Source organism: Nestor notabilis, unplaced genomic scaffold (genome assembly GCF_000696875.1).
Source record: "Nestor notabilis isolate BGI_N333 unplaced genomic scaffold, ASM69687v1 scaffold1695, whole genome shotgun sequence".
In the NCBI taxonomy this organism is placed as follows: domain Eukaryota; kingdom Metazoa; phylum Chordata; class Aves; order Psittaciformes; family Psittacidae; genus Nestor; species Nestor notabilis.
Genome location: NW_009927711.1, coordinates 1 through 20823, shown reverse-complemented (window position 1 = coordinate 20823; position 20823 = coordinate 1). Strand labels below are relative to the sequence as shown.

At 49.5% G+C, this 20823-nt stretch overlaps 2 protein-coding genes across 2 annotated transcripts; one reads left to right on the top strand and one right to left on the bottom strand.

Moving 5' to 3' along the window:
* The first annotated feature begins 77 nt into the window (after positions 1-77).
* Positions 78-3561, top strand: KLHL30 (kelch-like family member 30). The gene is made up of 6 exons (XM_010014157.1): positions 78-851; positions 942-1107; positions 1632-1787; positions 1881-2069; positions 2614-2759; positions 3313-3561. The coding sequence occupies exons 1-6, from the start codon at positions 78-80 to the stop codon at positions 3559-3561; spliced, it is 1680 nt and encodes a 559-aa protein (XP_010012459.1).
* Positions 3562-7402: 3841 nt separating this feature from the next.
* ILKAP (integrin-linked kinase-associated serine/threonine phosphatase) lies at positions 7403-20329 on the bottom strand (the record flags this gene model as incomplete). Its single annotated transcript, XM_010014158.1, has 11 exons — positions 7403-7705; positions 7911-7992; positions 9336-9455; positions 11191-11312; positions 12535-12622; positions 14584-14677; positions 15159-15265; positions 16151-16277; positions 16985-17107; positions 18579-18635; positions 20264-20329. Coding segments are annotated over 11 exons (1127 nt in total), but the record flags the coding sequence as incomplete, so codon positions are not given.
* Positions 20330-20823: the final 494 nt, after the last annotated feature.

Sequence of the window (20823 nt, the reverse complement as noted above, 5' to 3'; positions counted from 1 at the left end):
TTCCTGGCAGGGGCAGCCCTGCCACCCTCCGCGGGGACTTTGTCAGCCGGCGGGGCACTGCGCCCATCCCCAGCACCATGGTGAGAAACATGGATGACTTTGACTTCTGCCTGCCTTCGCATGCTCAGGGCATGCTGGAGGGGCTGCAGCAGCTGCGCACCACCCCCAAACTGGCAGACGTGACACTGGTGGCAGGCGGGCGGGAGTTCCCTTGCCACCGCAGCGTCCTGGCCCTCTGCAGCCACTACTTCTACGCCATGTTCTCCGGCGACTTCGCCGAGAGCATTGCAGCACAGGTGGAGCTGAAGGAGGTGGACCCCGGTGCTCTGGAGATGCTGCTCGACTTTGCCTACACAGGGAAGGTCACCATCAACCAGGACAACGTGGAGGGGTTGATGCGGACCTCCAGCCAGCTGCACTTCCCCACTATCCAGAAGGTCTGCAGCCGCTACCTCCGGCAGCAGATGGACGCCACCAACTGCTTAGGTATCTGCGAGTTCGGTGAGAGCCACGGCTGCCCTGAGGTCTCCTCCAAGGCCTGGTCTTTCTTGCAGGAGAACTTTGAAGCTGTCTCTCTGCAAGAGGAGTTCCTCCAGCTCTCCAAGGAGAGGTTGACTGTCTACCTCTCCAAGGACCAGCTGCAGGTGCAGGAGGAGCAGAGCCTCGCTGAGGCTGTGCTGCGCTGGGTACGCCACGACCCAGGGTCCCGAGCCCAGTTCCTGCCTGAGCTGCTGGAGCTGGCCCACCTCGTCTTGCTGCCTGACCAGTACCTGCAGAACCTGCTTACCACTGAGCCCCTCATCCGTGACTCAGATGCCAGCAAGGCCCTCGTCACACGATCCCGCACCGCGGTGGGTACCCCCTGCCCCAAATCCTGCCCCAGAAGCTGGAGGGGAAGCTCAGCTTGGAGCCTTACAGTCCTGTCCTGGCCTCTCCATCAGGGGCAGAGTGATGCCAGTGTGCAGAACTGCCTGACCACACTGCAGAAGCTGGAGGAGGTACTGGTGGTGGTCGGAGGCCGTGTGCTGGAAGAGGGCGAGGATGAGGACAGGGGGCTGGAGATGCCGGCCACCCCCAGGAACTTTGCCTTCTACAGCCCCAAAAGTAGTAAGTGTGCACGGCATGGATGGGGCAAGTGCACACCCCCTACATGTTAATTAACCCTCCATCTACCCCAGAGCCACCTCTTGCCAAATGATCTGGTGTTGAGAGGGGCAGTGGGGAGAAAGGGGAAGGGAAGAGTGAAACAGGGCTGGCTTAAAAGCATCATCACTGTCTGGGGGAGTCACCACTTGGCTCTGCTGGGTTTCAGGGCGATGGATGGCTCTGCCTGACTTCCCAGATTACAACAAATGGGGCTTTTCCCTGGTGGCTCTGAACAATGAAGTCTATGTCACAGGAAGGTGCCAGGGCTGCCAGTGCGGGGTGGGTATCCCCCAGGGAGCGGGGATGGAGATGGGGGACAAAGATCCAGGCAGGTGTGTGGGCAGGGAGCATTGGCATGGGGCCAGGGGCTACCCTGCTCTCCCAGCAAAGCCCTCTCCTTGCTCCCCTCTTGGGTGGATCTGTCAGGGAATACCCAGAGATGGCTGCACTCAGAGGGGTTGTCCGCCTGACCTGTCCCTCCCCAGGTGGCTCTCGGGGGTCTCAGAACGATACGTGGTCGACAACCCAGGCTTGGTGCTTCTGCCCGAGGGACGGTGCCTGGAAGCCCATCGCTTCCATGCTGAAAGCCCGGACAAACCACACCAGCGCTGTCCTCAATGGCGAGATCTATGTCATTGGGGGTAAGACTGCAAAGACGCCGTGGGTGCCGCTGGGGCAGGGGTCCATGGGTGCCCCGAGCAGTGGGGTAGCTGCAGTATCCTGCTGCCTTGCAGGGACGACGGTGGACGTGGTGGAGGTGGAGCGCTATGACCCCTATAACAAAAGCTGGTGTGCCATCAGCCCAGCCCTCAAGTACGTGAGCAATTTTGCAGCCTCCAGCTGCTTGGGCAAGCTCTACCTGGTGGGCTCCTGCGCCGTCAAGTATAATGCACTCACCCTGCAGTGCTACAACCCTGTCCAAGGTGAGAGTTGGCCCTGCCACTGCACCCCACCAACGCCTTCCTGGGAAGCAGGACCGAGGGTGATCCCCCAGGCAGGCAACATCCTGTGCCACTGGGCATGTTCTTGTGGGATGCCCTGTTAGCACCTGCAACCATGTGCCAACAGGGGTCTGCTGACGGCTGTGGCAGGAGGCCAGCCAGGAGCATAGCTGCTGGCAGCACAGCCCAGACCTGAGCTTCAATGGAGAGGGATCCCTGGAGCAGAGGGGTGGGGGGACACTACCCACCTTAGGGAGAAGCCAAACCCCTGGGACAATGCCACCTCCTGGGGCAGTAGTCTCCCTCATCCCACACCACCACTACAAAAAATATCTCCCACACGTTTTTTAATGCAAGAGCCTCATCTGGAATGGGGACCACGGGTGCCATCCTGTCCGGCTGCTCTGTCCCCTCCCTTTCAAACCGCCCCTTAAATAGCCATGGGATAGGCAATGCTTTTTTCGGTCACTGGCAGCTGCATCAAGAGCCAAGGGTGGGACATGCTGCTGACGGCTGCTTCTTGCAGATTTGTGGAGTGTGATCACATCCCCCTTCATCCCCAAATACCTCTCGGCCCCACGCTGTGCCACCCTGCGCGGGCTCATCTACCTTATCGGGGACAACACCAAGAAAGTCCACATGTATGACCCAGAGGCCAACATCTGGCAGAAGGTAGCGGGATGGTGGGCTGCAGGCAATCACTCCCAGGGAGGTGGGGCAGCAGTTCCCTCCCTGTCAGCACCCACCAACCATAACCCCACTCCCGCTCCGCCCCTGCTCCCTAGGTGCCAGCACCCCCTCTCCCTCCTGCCTGCTCAACCCCTGTGGACCTGAAGATGCCCCAATCATTCCAGCCCTGCTTCCCCGTCACCCGCATTAGGAGCATGGCTTTTGTGCAGAGTTGCTGATTTTAAGCAGTGTTCACAATGCAGAAGCCCACAGGACCAGGGTTTTTCCAGCACAGTTTGCAGGGTTCCCACCTTCATACTCTAACAAAATCCTGCCTGTCCCCTCCACCCACCCCAAGCCCCCACAGCACCCTCAACCTTGCTCCTACACAAGCACAACAGGGATGCTGCTAAAAGCAAGACATGCCTTGCAGGAACTCACAAACCTTGCAGGAAGGATGGGGCATGAGGGATGTGGCTGGTGGGTTAATGTCCTCTTCAGTGGGATTGGGAGGTCCCCGGGGGGGCCCAAGCATCTCACCCTGCCCCTCACACAGGTGCAGCTCCTCCACACACTCCATGAGAATGGTGGGATGGTGGCATTGGGCGACCGGCTCTTCGTCACCGGCGGCCACTGGAAGGGCATGAACGGGGACTATCGGGTGGAAATGGAGGTGTACGACTGTGCCAAGGACCTATGGACTCGGGAGGGCTCCCTGCCCTGCCTGTGGCTCTTCCACAGCTCCTCCTCCATCTTCATGGACACCTCGAAGTGGACAGAGGCTTTCCAGAGTGACCATAGATAGTGGGTGAGCCTGCAGCATTGACTGTCACCCTGTGCAGCTGCTCTTGCCTTTCTACTTCACCAGTTCAACTCTGCAGAGGGAGGGGCAGGGGAAGACGGAAATTCCTCTGCCAGACTGGCCAGGGCATCAGGAGCATGTGTATCCCCCTGCCCAGCCACCACCGGGAAAAGGCTTTTCCTTTTAAACATGCTTTGGCTCATGCTCTCTTTTTGTTTGGTGATTTGGTTTTGTTTTGTTGTGTTTTTTTTTTTTAAGAACTGCCTTTTCCCTACTCTCTAAAAACACAAAGCTTTTAGAGTATTCAGAGGCCTCCCAAAGTGTGGCCTATTCCATCAGAGACTGGCATTGCTGCTTGGTGGCCATGGCCCCTTTCCCCATCATGTTGACATTTGGCATGGGGGAACATGAGGGGGATTGGGTTAATCCTCTCTTTCCTGACACCTGAACTTCTCCAGCACTTTGCTTGCCAAGACTTAGGTGTAAGACCTGCTCCAAAGTCATTTGATGGTTTATCTGGTATCTGTTAATCTGTTCTCTGTTAGGTTTCTACTTTTGAAGCATTAAAAATGCACACTGTGGGTTGGGGGGAGCCACACAGGGTTTTACATACAGAGGGTCACCTGTAACAGCTAGTGGCCAATCTCCAGGAAGATCATTCCAGGCTGGTGTGTGAGTCTGTGTGGCAGGTGCTGCCCTTGCACCCATTGGGACCTACTGTGCCAGGAGAGCTACAGCTTCTGCTGAAAGGTACCCATTGGCCTCAGGGCATGCTGCAGGAAGGAGGGGCCAAGGGGGACCCCAGAGCAAGAGTAGGGGACAGCAGAGACGAGATACCATGGTGCTGGACAGCAGAGCCAGCCACTATCTCATCTCAGGGCCAGGGAAATCATAGAGCGGTTTGGGTTGGGGTAGCCAACACAAGAGGGACATGGAGCTGCTCGAGAGTCCAGAGGAGGCCACTGAGATGCTCCCAGGGCTGGAGCACCTCTGCTGTGGAGACAGGCTGAGAGAGCTAGGCTTGTTCAGCCTGGAAAAGAGAAGGCGCCAGGGAGACCTTAGAGCAGCTTCCAATGCCTAAAGGGGCCTTAGATTAAATATGGAGAGGTACACTACAAGGACATGTAGTGACAGGACAAGGCTTTAAGCAATTTCTCTCAGCAGATTTCCCTGTTCAGCTTCCCAGCAGCAGAAACCATATTACTTGTATCACTTTAGCTTCCCTGCAATGTATTAGCAGTGGATGTTAGCTGGCAGAAGCCAACATCCTTTGCAACTAATCTTTAAAGCAGAGCAATGTCCTGATAACACTGCACATTTGATTAAAGCAAATTCCTGTCCCATGGCTTTCCACACCAGGCATTCCCTGCCTGTGGCACAGGGCCCAGGCTGTGGGCACCACAAATACACTCCCTGCTTTGTCTCCGATAGCTGTCTGAGGCAAGGATGGGCACAGGGCTACATGCCTGAGTGAGGACTGCAGGAGCAGTACCCGGGCAGGCTTGGCATGGGGTGAGGGAGCTGCACTGTTTATTTCTTACTAGCACACAGCACTGGGTAAGCTGTGCCAGCAACACAAAGACAGCCCGAACTGCACACAGCTCCACCTTCCCCGAGGGATCCAGGCACACAGGCAGTGGAGAGGCAATCTCCTTGGGCTGGACCTTACTCAGGACAGCTCTCCCGTGTATTAAGTTCCTAGCTGGAGTTACGTTTTTAATAGGAGGAGGAAGGAAAAGAGAAGACGGAGAAGACAAGCTGATACTTCTCTCATCAGCTCTCATGCTGGAATTAAGAGGGGCCTCCTGGAGGGAGCACCAGGGACAGGTGCTTGGCTCAGCTCTCACAGGACAGCACACAGCTCTCCCCAGCCTGTCCTGGGTTCAGCTACAGCAGTCATTTTTTCTCCTTCTTAGTAGCTGGTGCAGTGCTGTGGTTTTGACTTTCAGTCTGGGAACAATGCTGATAACACCGATGTTTTTAGTTGTTGCTAAGTAATGTTTACTCTGACCAAGGACTTTCTCAGTCTCATGCTTTGCCAGAGAGGAGGGGAAGCCAGGAGGAAGCAGAGACAGGACACCTGACCCAAACTGGCCAAAGGGGTATTCCATACCACAGCACGTCATGCCCAGTATATAAACTGGGGGGAGTTACCCGGAAGGCCCAGATCGCTGCTCGGGTCGGGCTGGGTATCGGTCGGCGGGGGGTGAGCGGTTGTGTCCTTTTCCCTTGTTATTCCTCTTATCATTATTATTGGTAGCAGTAGTGGTTTGTATTATACCTTAGTTACTGGAGAGCTGTTATCTCAACTCGTGGGAGTTACATTCCTCCGATTCTCCTCCCCATCCCTCCGGGAGCAGGGGGAGGAAGGAAAAGGGGGGGAGTGAGCGAGCGGCTGCGTGGTTCCAAGTTGCCGGCTGGGCTTAAACCACGACACAGCCCAAAGCTGTGAAAAGCAGGGAGGTGAGAAGGGAGGGCAAGCTGCCCTTCTAAGATCCGCCATCAGGATTTCTTTTGCCACAGACTGAGTAAACTCCATACTACTCCATCTTGGCTCTCCAAAACTGGCTTTCAAGAGCAGTAGCAGCAGCGCAACCTTATGTCAGAACATGCGGGAACGTTTGGGTGCAAAACAGGCTGGCAGAGGCAAGTGCCACCCAAAATATGTGCCAGAGGCTCACTTCCTTCCTCAGTGCTCTGCAGGAGATGTGGAGAGTTAGTGTGAGCAAGGCTGAGTGAGCTGAAGCGTTAGCGTAAGCCCATGAACTTCAGCTTAACTGACTTGTGATGTAGCAGAAATGGATGAAAGATGGTCAAGCCACTTGTCCCAAACAACAGGATAGCTTTTGTAAGCTCAAGAAAACAGACAGCCAAAAATCCAGGACCATCCCTCAAAGCTCCAGGGAACATGGAGAGCGGAAGAGATGCAAGGAAGCCTCACAACCTGCACAGGACTATGCACAAAACAGCAGGTACCACCATAACCACCTCCCTCTAGGACTGCGCAGTTTCTCATGCAGAGCAAGGAGGCTGTCCAAGAAGCCACTGCACAGACCCACTGGCTCATCTCCCTCATTGCACCTCTCACCTAGATGATGGGAAACTTGCATAATCTGGAATTTAAGTTCTTTGGTAACCCAACCACTTCAGCTTTCACTCTGTCATTTGGTCTGAAGCCAATTTTTCTCTGGAAATCAGCATATTGACTCTCTGCAGCAACAGCTGGTGGAGGAATGGGGACGAGATGAGATACCAGACACTTAATAGCAACAAGTACCCAAAACCCGAGATGCCTGCTCGTCAAATAGCACAGAGACAAACACAGGATCTGCCTCTATCTCAGCTGCTTGACAGATCCATTTAGTGAAAACACTTTCCCAATAAACATCAGGAGCAAACTCTAGCAACTTTTGCTGTATCAGCAACTGGGATAAACCCCCACTGTCTTCTGCAAGCAGAGGGAAGGTATGCTGCTGCTCTGCAAGCAGTGTTTGTATCACTCAAGCTGCATGCAGCCTCACAACCCAGCTTCAGAACCAAAAGATTTCCTTCCCAACATTAAGAAGACAGCCCATGCTACATCCCAAGTCAGTGGCTGGGGTACTGCACAGTCCATACGGTACAGCCTGACTGGGAGCTCCCACTGAGTCCTGAGAACTCACAACTCTCCCAGGGCCTCATACAAAGCACCAGCTGTCAATGGTTCATGTCCACAGATACCTGCTCTTGCTAGCACCTCTGCCAAATGGATTTATTTGGTTTGCCAAGACAAGGGTTGACAGGACAAGATTCCCGCACAGGCTGATCCACTGTGGCAGACACATAAAAAAACCTACTAGCCAAGTGAGCTACAACTATTAGAAAAAAAAAAACCAACCCAACTTTATTTACACTGAAGAGCATCCAGCAGGACTCTCCCTCCCCCGGCCACATATGCACACACACAGACTTCTCCCTTTCCTTACATCCACCAGAAGCTGGGGAACCTGCTGCTGCTCCTCATCATTCAGTGCTCTATCCGCACCACCATGACTGTGACGTTGTCCGCCGACCCTCGCTGCACTGCCTTGTTGGCCAGTCGGTTACATGCAGCTTCATACCTAGCATCTGCTTCCAGCTTCCCTTCTCTTGTCTGGATGTTTTTATCCTGGTGGGGCAAGGAAAGACAATACTGATTGCTCCCAGCAAAGCAAGTAAGTGCCACAAATAAGGACAAAGTGCAAAATAAGTAAGGACAAACTCAGGTATAAGGGAGGATATCCAGGCAGAAGTACATTTCTGTGTGTCAGAAACATTCCATTCCACATATGCCCTGCCCTGACAAGCCCAGCCCTCAGCTGCCTTCTCCTCACCTCAAGGCAGGAAACAATGAAGTTTATAGCTTCTTCTGGTGTAAAGACTTTAAAGAGGCCATCACACGCTATCAAAATGAACCTAGAAATCAAGCAGAGACAAGTTCCAAGGCTGAATCTTTGGCTCCCCAGTTAAAGCAAAATCCCTCCAAGCTATTTTATGAGTACCCACACTCCAATCCAAATGGAAGGTGCTATAAATCTCATCTGAAAATCCCTTAGAAACACCAGATGTCCTCTGGTGCTCCAGAATCTGCTATTCACAGAGCTGAGGAAATTCAAAGAACAGGCCAAAGATCCAAGAAACCAACGTAAGACCTAGATCAAGACATCCTGGCAGACCTACTGGTACTGCACAGTTAGCCAAGACCATACACTGCGCCCTGCTGGAAAGCTCCATTATTTCTTTAGGACTGCTTCTTTCCTTTGAGTCTTTTTCATTCACCTGTTTTCCCTGTGAAGAAGCTAACACAAGGAAATAGAGACACACAGCCAGTATAATATCTTATGTGCATCCTTTTAAATCCTTTACATTTCCACACCCTTGAGGTATGTGATAATTTAAATAGAAACATTCAAAAGAAAAACGAGCAGCTTAACCCAGAAAGAGAAGTGTCACTGTGATTGGAAAACTCTGCCACAAGGTACTGCTGCAGGCTGCAGATGGTTGAGGGGATACAAAGCTGCATCATAGCTCCTCATCATAGGACTGGGGAGCCAGCCTGCTGTGCACTCCCTGCCTGCACAGGCGACTACATTAACCAGGAGCACTAACCACAGTTACTGGCTAAAGAAAACTGCAGCCATCCCACAGAGGTGTCCAGCCTGCCACAGCAGCACCTGTCTTTGAAGACATCATTTCAGAACCTGATGCTCAGAATATCTCTAGAAATATTTTAGTGGATCATTTGATATGGAGTTCTAATCCCAGAAAAAGCAGCAGTACTGGATTACATTCTCACCTCAGAGGGCCTGCAGGGTCATACTGACATGAAAGCTCACAGCAATTTGTCATTGCCAATCATATGTTAGAAAAATAACTCAAATCTTCAAATATCAGAGTCAAATGCAACAGTATTTGCAGGCAGCAATGCTGCTAGGAACAACTCTTGGACAAGATGGGGATCCAAGGATTGAAGCTGTAACTAACTGCTTGAGCAGTGGTGTGTGCACTTATTCAGAGGATGAAGGAAGTCTAAGGCTCGTGTATGTTGTCACTGCTGCAAGACTGGTTTCTCCAGCAGAAACCTCCAAAGTATCTTGGCAGGATGAGGCAGCAGCATTATCCCACTACACTGATAAGAAACAGGAGCAGAGAGACAGCAGCAATAAGAGCATTTTTTTCATTCTGTGTGATCTGAAGTGCTAATTCTGCTGAGCAGAGCTAGGACACAGCCACCCCCCCCGTGTGACGGCACTCTTTACCTGTCATTGTGAGTGAGTTGGCAGCGTTTGATATCTGGCACAGAGATAACACCACAACGTTTGTACTGGCCATCCCCAATGGAGCGAGAAACCTCAAGCACTCCCAGGACTCTTCCGTCCCTGCACAAGGGAAGAAAACAATAGAGAGCCCTCCACACACATGCATATCTCACTGCACTGCCTGACCAGGACACACTTCAGGGTGCATTCAGCTGCCTCCTACAAATCCTGACCCACTTCCCCAGCAAGTTCCAATCTTCCCTTCAAAGTCTCCTTCCCTTTCTGCATGTTTGTGTGAAACTTTGGGAAACAAGTGGAGAGGGGGAGGAAGAAATGAAGTTAGGAGAATTCCATCTCCCTGCCTTAACTCAAATCCTGCTTGGCCTATAGCAAGCCAGGGAAGTAAGAGTTATATGCTGTGCTGAACTCCTGGAGGTGAAGGTTTGAATTCACAGATTATTTTTTGGGAAGGTATCCAGCAAATTGCATTTCAGTAGAAGCACAGAATGACAGCAAGACCAAATCTGAGCAAGCAGCCCCTCTCCTGTGCTCTGCCTGTCAGGACACCAACCACTATAGATTGGCTCAGCTGTGGGCAGTTCCAAGGAGCAAGAACCACAGCACTTTCTCCTGATCATTTAGTCTTTACTAATCCCCGATCACAGCAACCAGTTCTGTGAAACCCAAGTTACAATTCTCCTTAGGAAGCAGTTTTGCTTGCTAAACTTTTCTAATTAACTGAGTTGCTGCCCTAACAGAAGCAGCTTCCCACACTCCACCTTTCCAAAAATAGAGCATCTTCTTCCCCAGAAGGCTCTTCTGTGCACTCTGGAAAGATAGAAGCTCATTCAACATACAGTCCAACAAGCCCCGCTTAAAAGAAAAGCATGTCACAGAGATTTGATGCTCATACACTATGCAACTTATCTCTTAAGTCCAAAATATTGAGCTGCAAGCAGTGAGAAAGGCTCCCAGGCAGCCAGGGAGATGTTTCCCATTCTAAAAAGAACTAAAAGACACTAGCCCATTTCCTTCCCATGTGCACAGATCAGTGCTAAGCATAAGCAGCAGCATGTGCTCTCCAGAGATAAGGGGAACACAGCAATCTAGACATGGCAGTGTGACAGAACTGAAGCCACCCCTCACCACAGAGGATTTTGCCTCTGCAGGCACCAGGGTACTTCACCTGCACAGAGACAATATTTAATGGTATCGTCACCTCTTGTGACAATACCATTAAATCAAGAAACAGCATTTAAAGAAGGAAGAAAATCTAGCCAGAGAAATCAGACACCTGCTATGTTTAGCACCAGCTGCCCAAGCAGCCACACACATCTACATGCACAGGAACATTAAGATAATCCCACTATGGCTCCAGAAACCTCTCTCCTACTGCAGACCACCTCAGTGCATCACCTAACCCTCAGGAGAGCAACGCCAACTGACATCAAATGCTTTTCATGCCCTCTCAAACCATCAACAGGGAAAGGTGATGTTGCAAGGAAGCAAGTTCTATTCAATGCCATAGTGTGCAGCAAGCATTAACTTCTTAAACAATCAAGTTCAACTCTGTAGGTCAAGCTTAAGCATGTCCACACTTGCATCACACTGCCAGGCTTTCATGTGGGTTCTTGCCTTTGCAGCACAGCACCCCACTGCCATTGTAAGCCCCTGAGAAACAAACCAGCCCCTATCAACCAACTCAAACCACTGAATCCTTAAGACACCTCAGGCACCACTCTGCCTCCCATAGGAAGCAACAGATTTTCTCCAGGCCCTCACTAGCATGAGTGCTGGGCTCAGGAAACTCCAGAAACTCAATGCTCAGGCCCACTCACACCATTTAGGCATTTACCTGACATTTCCTCCAGCTTTCTGTATCCGCATACGCTCCTCATACTGGGTGGGGTTATGCTCCTTACTGAGGCTTAAGGCTGCATGTTTTTGACTGTCTTCATTATAACGACACAGAATCGCCTGTGCTGACAAAAGACCTTCGTGAGTGAAAAACAACAAAACTAAAGCAAGAAGAACTTTTTGAGAGAGAGCTGCAACTTGCAGAGAATGGGGCTACATCTGACTGGTGACCAGTGTTCTTCAGGGCTCAGTCCTAGGGACCGCACTGTTCAGTACTTCTACCAGTGATCTGGATGCAGTAGTTAAGTACACCATCAGCAACTCTGCTCTCAATACCAAACTGTGAGGTGCTGTACAAGACACCTTGCAGAGGGATCAAGTCCAAGTGCTGGGTTCTGTGCCCAAGATGGAATTTACACCAGGTACAAACTGGGAGAGAAGTGGCTGGGGAGCAGTCCTGCAGGGAAGGATCTGGGGTGCTGGGTGGCAGCAGGCTCACAGGAGCCAGAAGTGTGTGCCCAGGTAGCTGAGAGGACAAACTGCATCCTGGGGTGCATTAAATGCAGCAAAACCAGACAGCCAAAAGAGGTGATTGTCCCACTGTACTCGGTGTTGGTGTGGCCTCACCTGGAGTACTGTGGGCAGTTCTGGACCCCACTGTTTATGGAGGATGTGAAGGTATTTTAATGTGCCCAGAGGAGGGCAACAAAGCTGGTGACAGGGCTGGAAGCCATGTCCTGTGAGGAGCAGCTGAGGACTCTGGGTTTGTCTCCTTTAGAGAAAAGGAAGATGAGGAGCTACCTCATTGCTCTCTACAGCTTCCTGAGAAGGGGACCTGGAGAGGGAGGTGCTGATCTCCTCTTCTTGGGATCCAGTGATAGGATGCATGGGAGTGGCTCAAAGCTGTGCCAGGCGAGGTTTAGACTGGACATTAGGGAGCATTTCTTTAACCAGAAAGTGGTCAAACACTGCAACAGGCTTCCTGGAGAGGTGGTCAATGCATTGTGTGCTCTAACTTTCGGTCAGCCCTGAACTGATCAGGCAGTTGGACTACCTGGATCATTGTAGGTCCCTTCCAACTGTAATACTATATTCTAGACACTGTGATACATTTAGCACCACCAAGAGCAAGCTACCACACTAGTTGTTTTACACTATGGGAAGACAACACAGGAGTATCCTGCACCACGCCAAAACAAGATGCTTTGTAGGAACAAGATGCTTTGTAGGAACATTCAGGGAGCTCACAGCAACTGGGACATCCCACACACCTCATCCTTCAGGGTGAATGAAGCTATTGGAGGAATCAAGGTGCCACCAGTGGGCTTCCCATTCTGCTTACCCGGCTGTCCCCAAGGTTGGCTATGTAGAGAGTGTTGTTGACAGCCAGGACACAAGTAGCTGTGGAGCCATCCTTCCATGCTGGCTTCCTGAAGAGAACAAGAATGAGATTATTAAGGTGGGAAAACAATGTTTAAGAAATTAGTCACAGAGCATTCCCAAGGTACTCAAGGAAGTGTCATGTGCCAACACACTGCGCTCAACTAGCACAATCCCCCAGTAGCTGCCTCAAGCAGCTACGGAAACTGTTGGTGGTGAATAGTGAGCTGGACAAGGACAGCAGAACTGAAGAATACCACCTTCTAAATGCATGGCCAATGCCCAACTGGTTCAAATACTGCCAGCCATGCTCCCACCACCAGCCCGTCCTCACACTCAGCTCCCAGGAAAGTTTATCTGCGGCTGGACCAGGCTCAGCCCCAATGACTGCTCAGAAGCTATAGCACTGCAAGCAAACAAGCACCCCAAACTCCTTGGAAGGCTCCTTCTTTGCAGCAAAAGGAAGGCACAGGCACAATTGCAGCAGAGTTGCCTTCCTTTTTGCTTTCATTTCCCTTCTTTTTTCTCACAGTACCCCTGCACACCTGCCTCTGTCTTCATGATCCCACCTCAGCAGCAACACCACTCATTCAGTCACTCTCCTGATATTTCACTTGCTGTAGTTAAGCCTGTAAGTCTAGAGCTCTGGGTAAAATGAGAAGCCTTTCTTAGATTACAGCTGCCAGACTGGTCCTCCCCACAATTAAGCCCAGCTATGATGCCACTCTACTGAAACTAGCTTTGAAAGACTGATTTCTAAATGTATCTCATTCAGTTTTTCCTAACTTCAAAGGTGCAGCTGAATGAAGATCATTCATCTAGTCATCAATACAGCTATCACTAGCAATCCTTTGTAATGCCTTTGGAATAAAGATCATTCATTTAGTCATCAATACAGCCATCATTAGCAATCCTTTGTAATGCCTTTGTCATAAATCATATTTCTGACCAAATGGACAATGGTTTGGGAATGACACTGTTGTTTCAGACTCAAAGAAGCTTTTTCCTTTTGCCTGGTCAAACTTGTTTATCTGATTAGTGTTAAGAGACTGAGCCAGTCTGCAATTTACTTAAAATTGAAGGTTTGCAAGGAATCTCAGAGTTAGATGCATCAACAGTCTCTCAATCTGTGTTAGAGGTGTCACTCTGAAATTGCGGTGGGAACAAACCAACCCAAACACTTAAAGGACTGGTAGCAAAGTGACTGTGTTTTAAATGCAATCCACATCTCCCCTAGTCCACACAGTTCAGCAGAAACTGAGAGAAGGTAACGTGCACTCAAAACCCAGCTGGGAGGCAGGCTGACATTTATCCCACAGAAAGTAGCTGCTGTGCCTTTCAGCTTCAGTTTAAAAGAATCTGTTAAAAACTAGCTTAAGATGAGGAACATTTCTCTTCAGCGTTTCAGTTTTCAAAACACGTGAAGAAAGCAAGATCTAAACTTACATTGGGGGAGTTAAGCCTTTCAATACAGTGCATTAAAAACAACCTCAGAGACGTGCTCCAGCCTGGCAAGCACATACTCGCTAACAGGAATGCAGCTCTAAAGTAAGCTGCACACAACAGCCTGCAAAGTACTGCTCTGCAGCTACCCTCCTGCCACACTTCAAAGCCATCAAGACAGAGATCCCATCTCAGGCAGTAGGGGATTAGCCACTTCAGCAACATGGCAAGTCTTTAAAAAAAAGAATAAAAATAAAGGACAAACAAGATGCCCTGGTAAGGACAGAAGTGCACTCTTGGTCATGTTTTGGTTCCTTCCTCTGCTACAAATGTGTATTTTGGTCTAAGGGGCCCCACAGACTGTTTTCCACAGAGTAAGACCAGAATACACCATGATCTAGCTCTAGCAGGCACTCAGATAGCAGAGTTGCAGCCCAGCACACCTAAGCTGTATGGGGTTTTGCTAAAGCACAGATACAACTCAAAGGTTTCTTCTGCCCTGCTCAAAACTAAGGCCTGTGAGATGCAAGCAAAGAAATACAAACACATGGGAAGCATTTACACTTACTGGCTGGATGCCTGCTTTAGAAACTCTTCATCTGTGTGTTTGAAGGTGTCCAAAAGGCATCTCTTCACAGTTTTCTCCACGCTGGCTACCTCACCTATCAGTTAGGAAAAAGAGCAACTAAGCTCCAGTTAAAACATATCTGACCTATCCCAGTCCCTCCCTTCATTCACCCAGTATGCAGTCAGGCAGTGCATCTCTCAAACCCTGTGCACAGCAGCTAAGGTACATACTGGGTTCACACTACCAAAAATCTGTGCAGTAGCATGTATGAAGAATTTATGACATATGCCTCTCTCCCACAGGCATATTTTCATGCTTGAAGCAGCACTGCCAAAACTGGCAACAGTGCATCTCACACTTGTTTAGTGGTTCACAACTGGCTACTTGTACCCTTGTGCCAAATAGGCTTCCGGCCCTCTTCCCTAGGAGACAGCGCAGTCTCACAGTAAGTCCCTGGGAATAAGGAATGCGAACTGTCAAACGATGCCCAAACAAATCAGTTCCCCTATCCACTGCATAATGTCAAGGCAGAAAAGGTGATGGTTGTCCTGCAACCCTTATTCCATTCCTCTCACCTTTAGGAAATTTCTTAATCAGGTTCTGGTGCAGATTTTGTGCTGCAAATTTTGAGGCTCGGACTCCCCCATGGCCATCAAACACAGCGAAGTATGACACACGTGTTCTGTGAGGAACAAAGTGTAGCAGAAAGGGGCTAAGAAAAGCCATTAGCCAGAGAGTGGGATTGAGAATATTCATCTCCATAATGTCCTGCCCCCTGTCAGCCAGACTGAATAAATACTGCTCTCCAAGGCACAAAGGTAGCAAGTCTCTAAGCTCACACATTCAAGCATATGCTTCACCTCAAGGGCACTACAACTCCTCAGCACTACACAGACATCAGTCTAAGCAATCCTACAGTTTTTTCCATCCTAAAATTGTTGAAACCATTCTACAGACAAGAACTCAGATCTCTCAGCACATGAAGCTCTCTGGACAATTACTAGTTCAGAAGCTAGATCCCATATCAGGATGATCCTTGAGAGCATTCCTTTAAATACACACACTCCCTCTTAAACACACTTGTGTTTATTTGCTGAAAGATTTAAACTTTTCAAGTAAGAGAGTTCCAATATGTTTTCCCTTCTTTGAGCATTCTCCAGTGCCACAGTTAGCATTTTACACACTGTAAAATCCCCAAGACAAAGCCTCATTACTTGTAACTAAACTGAGGGTCTCTAAACACCCATGCCTACATTTGGCTCAGATGCTCAATACCCAGAGCTACGGGGCCCTCACAATCCTTGTGAAGTCAGTGACCAAATCCACTGAGCACCACTCAAAGGGAGGATTTGCATACAATAGTCCTGCAATTTGCACAGAACACAGCTACCCAGGTCTCCCAGTGACAAACCCAAACCACACACCACGACACAGGTGTAATCAAGAGCATTAGCTGCTTAAAGCAAAAGGGATCCTATCATGGTCTTAACTGAAGCAAGCTGGACCTCCTTCACTCTTGTGATGGCTGCCACCCACAGCTTTATTCTGACAGTTGTGGCCCACTTACATTAGGGAGGGCAGAGGCTGGCATTCATCGCTGATATCATTTAAGATGACATGTGCATCCTGCATGTCTTCTCTTTCACCTTTCCTTTCTGCCACATAACCCTTCAATCCAAGAATGCCCACTGCCCCTAAAGGGGAACAAAGCAGACACATGCACACAAATCAAACTCCTCCATCTCCTCAGCTCAGGCTAAAAACCAATAAATCAGTGACCACTTTTCAGCTTTCAGAACCCTATTCTGGCACTTGTAACATGGGTTTTTAAGTGACCCCAAGGTCAGCAGCTATAAAAGCTGGTTGCCCCCATTCCAGCAGGCAGCTATAACCAACTAGGACTGCTGGGCATCAGATAGGGCTCTTACCAAATGGTGGGGGGAGGGCAGGGGAATCGTGTGACACTGAACCTGCAGATTAACAAAGTTTGGCATAACAGGCAGGCACCTGCACTAAAGCCCTATATGTAACAGCAAGTCTCCCTCTATCTTCTTTAGCAGCAACCTAGTGGAGAGGTTTGTGGATGTGGCAAAAGAAACTGGTGTGGCTCTAGCCTTCCAGAAGTTTCACAACCAATACCCGACTTGGCAGTACAGGAACTTAGCCTGCTTGCTGCTCAGCTTTTGCCACTTTTGCAGGGCTGGTAAAAAGACCCAGGTGAGAGAGGCAGAGTGCCAGGAAGCAAGAGGGGTTTCCACAGACTGCTGCAGGAGTTTGTTCCGTACAAGAGGCTGAAAACACAAAAGCACTGAAGAACCAAAGCTTAGCTTTGGTCTGGACTTACTCAGCCCAATGTCAAAAGTACAAATCAAGTACATTTGTTTTCAAACTGTCTGAAAACCTTTACAAACTTTCTTTTCCACAAGTTCTTCCCTGCCATTCTTTTCTTCCTCCTCCAACGACTTTCTCTTTTCCCCTTTCTCATGACTCCCTGCTGATGAGACCTGCTCAGTAGCACTGGAAGCTGAAAGAAAGCAAAAATGCAGGTGACTGAAATCTGCAAGCTCTGTTTTACTCGCATAAATTCAGCAGCAAGTCCTTTTATACTGAAGCGCTCTCATGGTGCAGGCTGGCACACTCACACAGTATTAAGTGACCAGAGTCAGTACTGAACAAGACATATTAACTGACCACAAACACACACACACAACTTCACTCAGCATGTACAACCCACAGCACACATTCCTGATTTCATCAGTTTACATTGTGTGGCCCTACCTCAGGCATAGCACAGCTGTATTTGGCTAGCTGGCTGTTGCTTCTCCCCACCAACCCTCATTTTGTTTCTTAGCTACCAGCCTTTTTTGCAATTAACTGCTCAGGAAGTTAATGTTTCAGGTTGGAACACTTCTAATTTTTATTCTTATTATCATTATTGTCTCTAAATTGTGCCCACAGTCATGTGAAGAAATGTATTTTACTACTCTTAATGTGCATATTTGTTTGGGGTTTCAGAAGACAGGTTACAAATAAAAGCTAGCAAGCAAAATATGATTCCCATGACATAAGAACCTCACGTTTTTCTTCTGGAAATTTATTCTCCTATGGTATCATGTATTATCTTACCTCCTCCCAGGTGCAAGCAAACACTTGGCCACATGCAGAAAGCCTTGCCAGACCGCTAGACTAGACAATGTCTAGTCTAGACCTAAACAGACCACAGCTAGGAACAAGGCAGCAGTCTGTGGCCACAGCGGAACAGCAAAAGAGGTCAGGGCAGAAGCAGCACCAGGCACTTGCTGATATGCTGGCTTTGGCTAGGGTAAAGTTAATTTTCTTCATAGTAGCTAACATGGGGCCAGGATAGTTGACTCCAACTGACCCAGGCGATATTCCATACCATGATGTCATGCTCAGCAAATAAAGCTGGGGGAAGGAGAAGGAAGTGGGGGGGATGTTCGGAGTTAGAGCATTTTGTCTTTCCAAGTAACTGTTACATGTGATGGAGCCCTGCTTTCCTGGAGATGGCTCAACACCTGCCTGCTGATAGGAAGTGGTGAATGAATTCCTTGTTTTGTTTTACTTATTAAACTGTCTTTATCTCAACCCATGAGTTTTATCACTTCTGCTCTTCCCATTCTCTCCCCCATCCCACTTGGGAAGGAATCAGGGACCAGTTGTGCGGAGCTTAGCTGCTGGCTGGGGTTAAACCACAACCACTGTCTTTGCTCCCTGCAAGCACACACTTGCACTTCCAAAGCAGGGAGCTTTCAGGCACAGATGACAGAGGGCCTAAAATCTGAAGGATGTACTCCTGGCAACAGACCTAAGTTTACTTTTAAAGAGTCAGAATCGAAATTCAAACAAATGGGACACAAATAGATAACCACAATTAGCATCAGCCAACCTGGACACCAGGTTAACTTGCTGAACAACCAGCAAAGCAGGCTACACCAATGGGTTTTCCCGAGAAGAGCAGGTCAGCAGAGGCTTACCTGTGTCACTGCTGCTGGCTGGCGGAAGATCATCAAAGAGTAGAGAGCCTCCTTTTCCTGGAGCACAAGGAAAAGCAAGAAGGACTAAAAACCTTTGTCCCTTTGAGGAAACAATGCTCTGGGCATGCCCCTTCTGAGGTATGGAAATTATAAAATGCCAGTTTATCAAAGCAAGCCAAATTTTAACTTCTGTTACTGGATGGTGGGGGTAAACTTACATTTGTTCCAGGGAATATTTATATGGAACATATTATGGACTGCATGTGGAACACCTGTAACATTCTCTTGATGGGGCTATACTGCTGGTGGATATGGGAGGAGCAACTGATGTCATCTACCTAGATTTGTGCAAAGCATTTGACACTGACCCACATGACATTCTTGTCTCTAATCATAAGAGGCATGGATTTAGTGGATGAACCATGTGGTGCATAAGGAATTGGCCAGAGGGTCGCAAAGAGTTGTGGTCAGTGGCTCCATGTCCAAATGGAGATCAGTGAAAAGTGCTATTCTTCACGGGTCGATATTGGGACTGGCGCTGTTCAACATCTTTGTCTGGGACATGGACAGTGGGATTGAGCGCGCCTCATCAAGTTTGCCAATGATACATGCTGTGTGGTACAGTCAACATGCTGCAGGGCAGGGATGCCATCCAGAGGGACCTGTACAGGCTGGAGAGGTGGGACAGTGCAAACCTCATTTAGTTCAACAAGGCCAAGTGCAAGGTCCTGCACCTCAGCCCGGGCAATCCCAAGCACAAATACAGGATGAGCAGAGACTGGATTGGGAGCAGCCCGGAGGAGAAGGACTTGGGGGTGTTAGTCGATGAAAACCATGAGCCATCAATGTGCAATTGCAGCCCAGAAAGACAACTGTGTCCTGGGCTGCATCAAAAGGAGCGTGGCCAGCAGGTCGGAGGAGGTGATCCTGCCCCTCTAATCTGCTCTTGTGAGATGCCCCCCCTGCAGTCCTACATCCAGCTGTGGGGCCCCCAACACAAGAAGGACATAGAGCTGCTCCAGCGAGCCCAGAGAAGGCCACAAAGATGCTGTGAGGAAGCACCTCTGCTATGGAGACAGGCTGAGAGAGCTAGGCTTGTTCAGTCTGGAGAAAAGAAAGCTCTGGGAAGACCTTAGAGCAGCTTCCAGTGCCTAAAAGGACCAACAAGAAATCTGGAGAGGGACTTTTAACAAGGACATGTAGTGACAGGACAAGGGGGAATGGCTTTAGACTGACATAGGGAAGATTTAGACTAGATATTAGGAAGAAATTCTTCCCTGTGAGGGTGGTGAGGGGCTGGCACAGGTTGCCCAGAGAAGCTGTGGCTGCCCCATCCCTGGCAGTGTTCAAGGCCAGGGTGGACAGGGCTTGGAGCAACCTGGTCTAATGGAAGGTGTCGCCACCCATGGCAAGAAGGTTAGAAATGGATGAGCTTTAAGGTCCCTTCAAATCCAAACTATTCCATGGTAATCGAAATATTAAATTAAAAAAAAAAAAAAAACAAAACAAAACCAAACCAAAACAACCCCACACAAGAGGAAAGCAGATGCTCTGCACACAGGTGTTGATAAACCCATCTTTATCCTCTCTAACAAAGAAAAGGGTTTACACTAGTTTCATCTCAAGAGATGCTGATGCAGAAAACATGGGAAGACAAAATAATAGCAGGAACAGAGCACCTATACCTGAGTCAGCACTGCTGGCTGGTGGGAGATCATCAAATAGCAGAGGTCCTTTCTGGGCTTCCTTCCCTGTAAGGCATCAGGACAAAGTCAGGACATACTTCATGCACTCGGGTTGGTTTCTGAAAAGACTGCCCTCCAGCTGAGCACAGCTGAGGTGACTGAGGAGAGCCTTGGCTACCTTTTGCCCACCTTAAATTTAGGCAGCTCCTACATAAGCAGGACAGCCACTTGCCTGGGGATGACGGGAACTTTCATCTTGAAAAGAACTTGCCTGGTTGGTTTCCAGCAACCCACTCAAAATGCATTACCACCCCTCGCGAGCCAAACTGAGACATTATAGCGTTGGTGGGGCCCAGAAAGCACTAAATTATTTCAGGTAACAACATTACAGCTCTCCACAGTCCGATCCACAGCGCCACAGTGAGAGGAAAGGCTCCAACACGGCCTAAACCGCACAGATAACGCCTTGCGTCCGACCCAGTCCACGGAAAGAGAAAAACACAGAAATCCCACCAAAACAAACCCAAACCGCGTCATCCCCTCCTGCCACCCCCTCCTCA

Coding starts and splice junctions, on each gene's coding strand:
- KLHL30 (XM_010014157.1), top strand. CDS start 78: ATGGTGAGAAACATGGATGACTTTGACTTCTGCCTGCCTTCGCATGCT. Junction 1,108..1,631: donor CTTCTACAGCCCCAAAAGTA/GTAAGTGTGCAC, acceptor GTCCCTCCCCAG/GTGGCTCTCGGGGGTCTCAG. Junction 1,788..1,880: donor CGAGATCTATGTCATTGGGG/GTAAGACTGCAA, acceptor GCTGCCTTGCAG/GGACGACGGTGGACGTGGTG.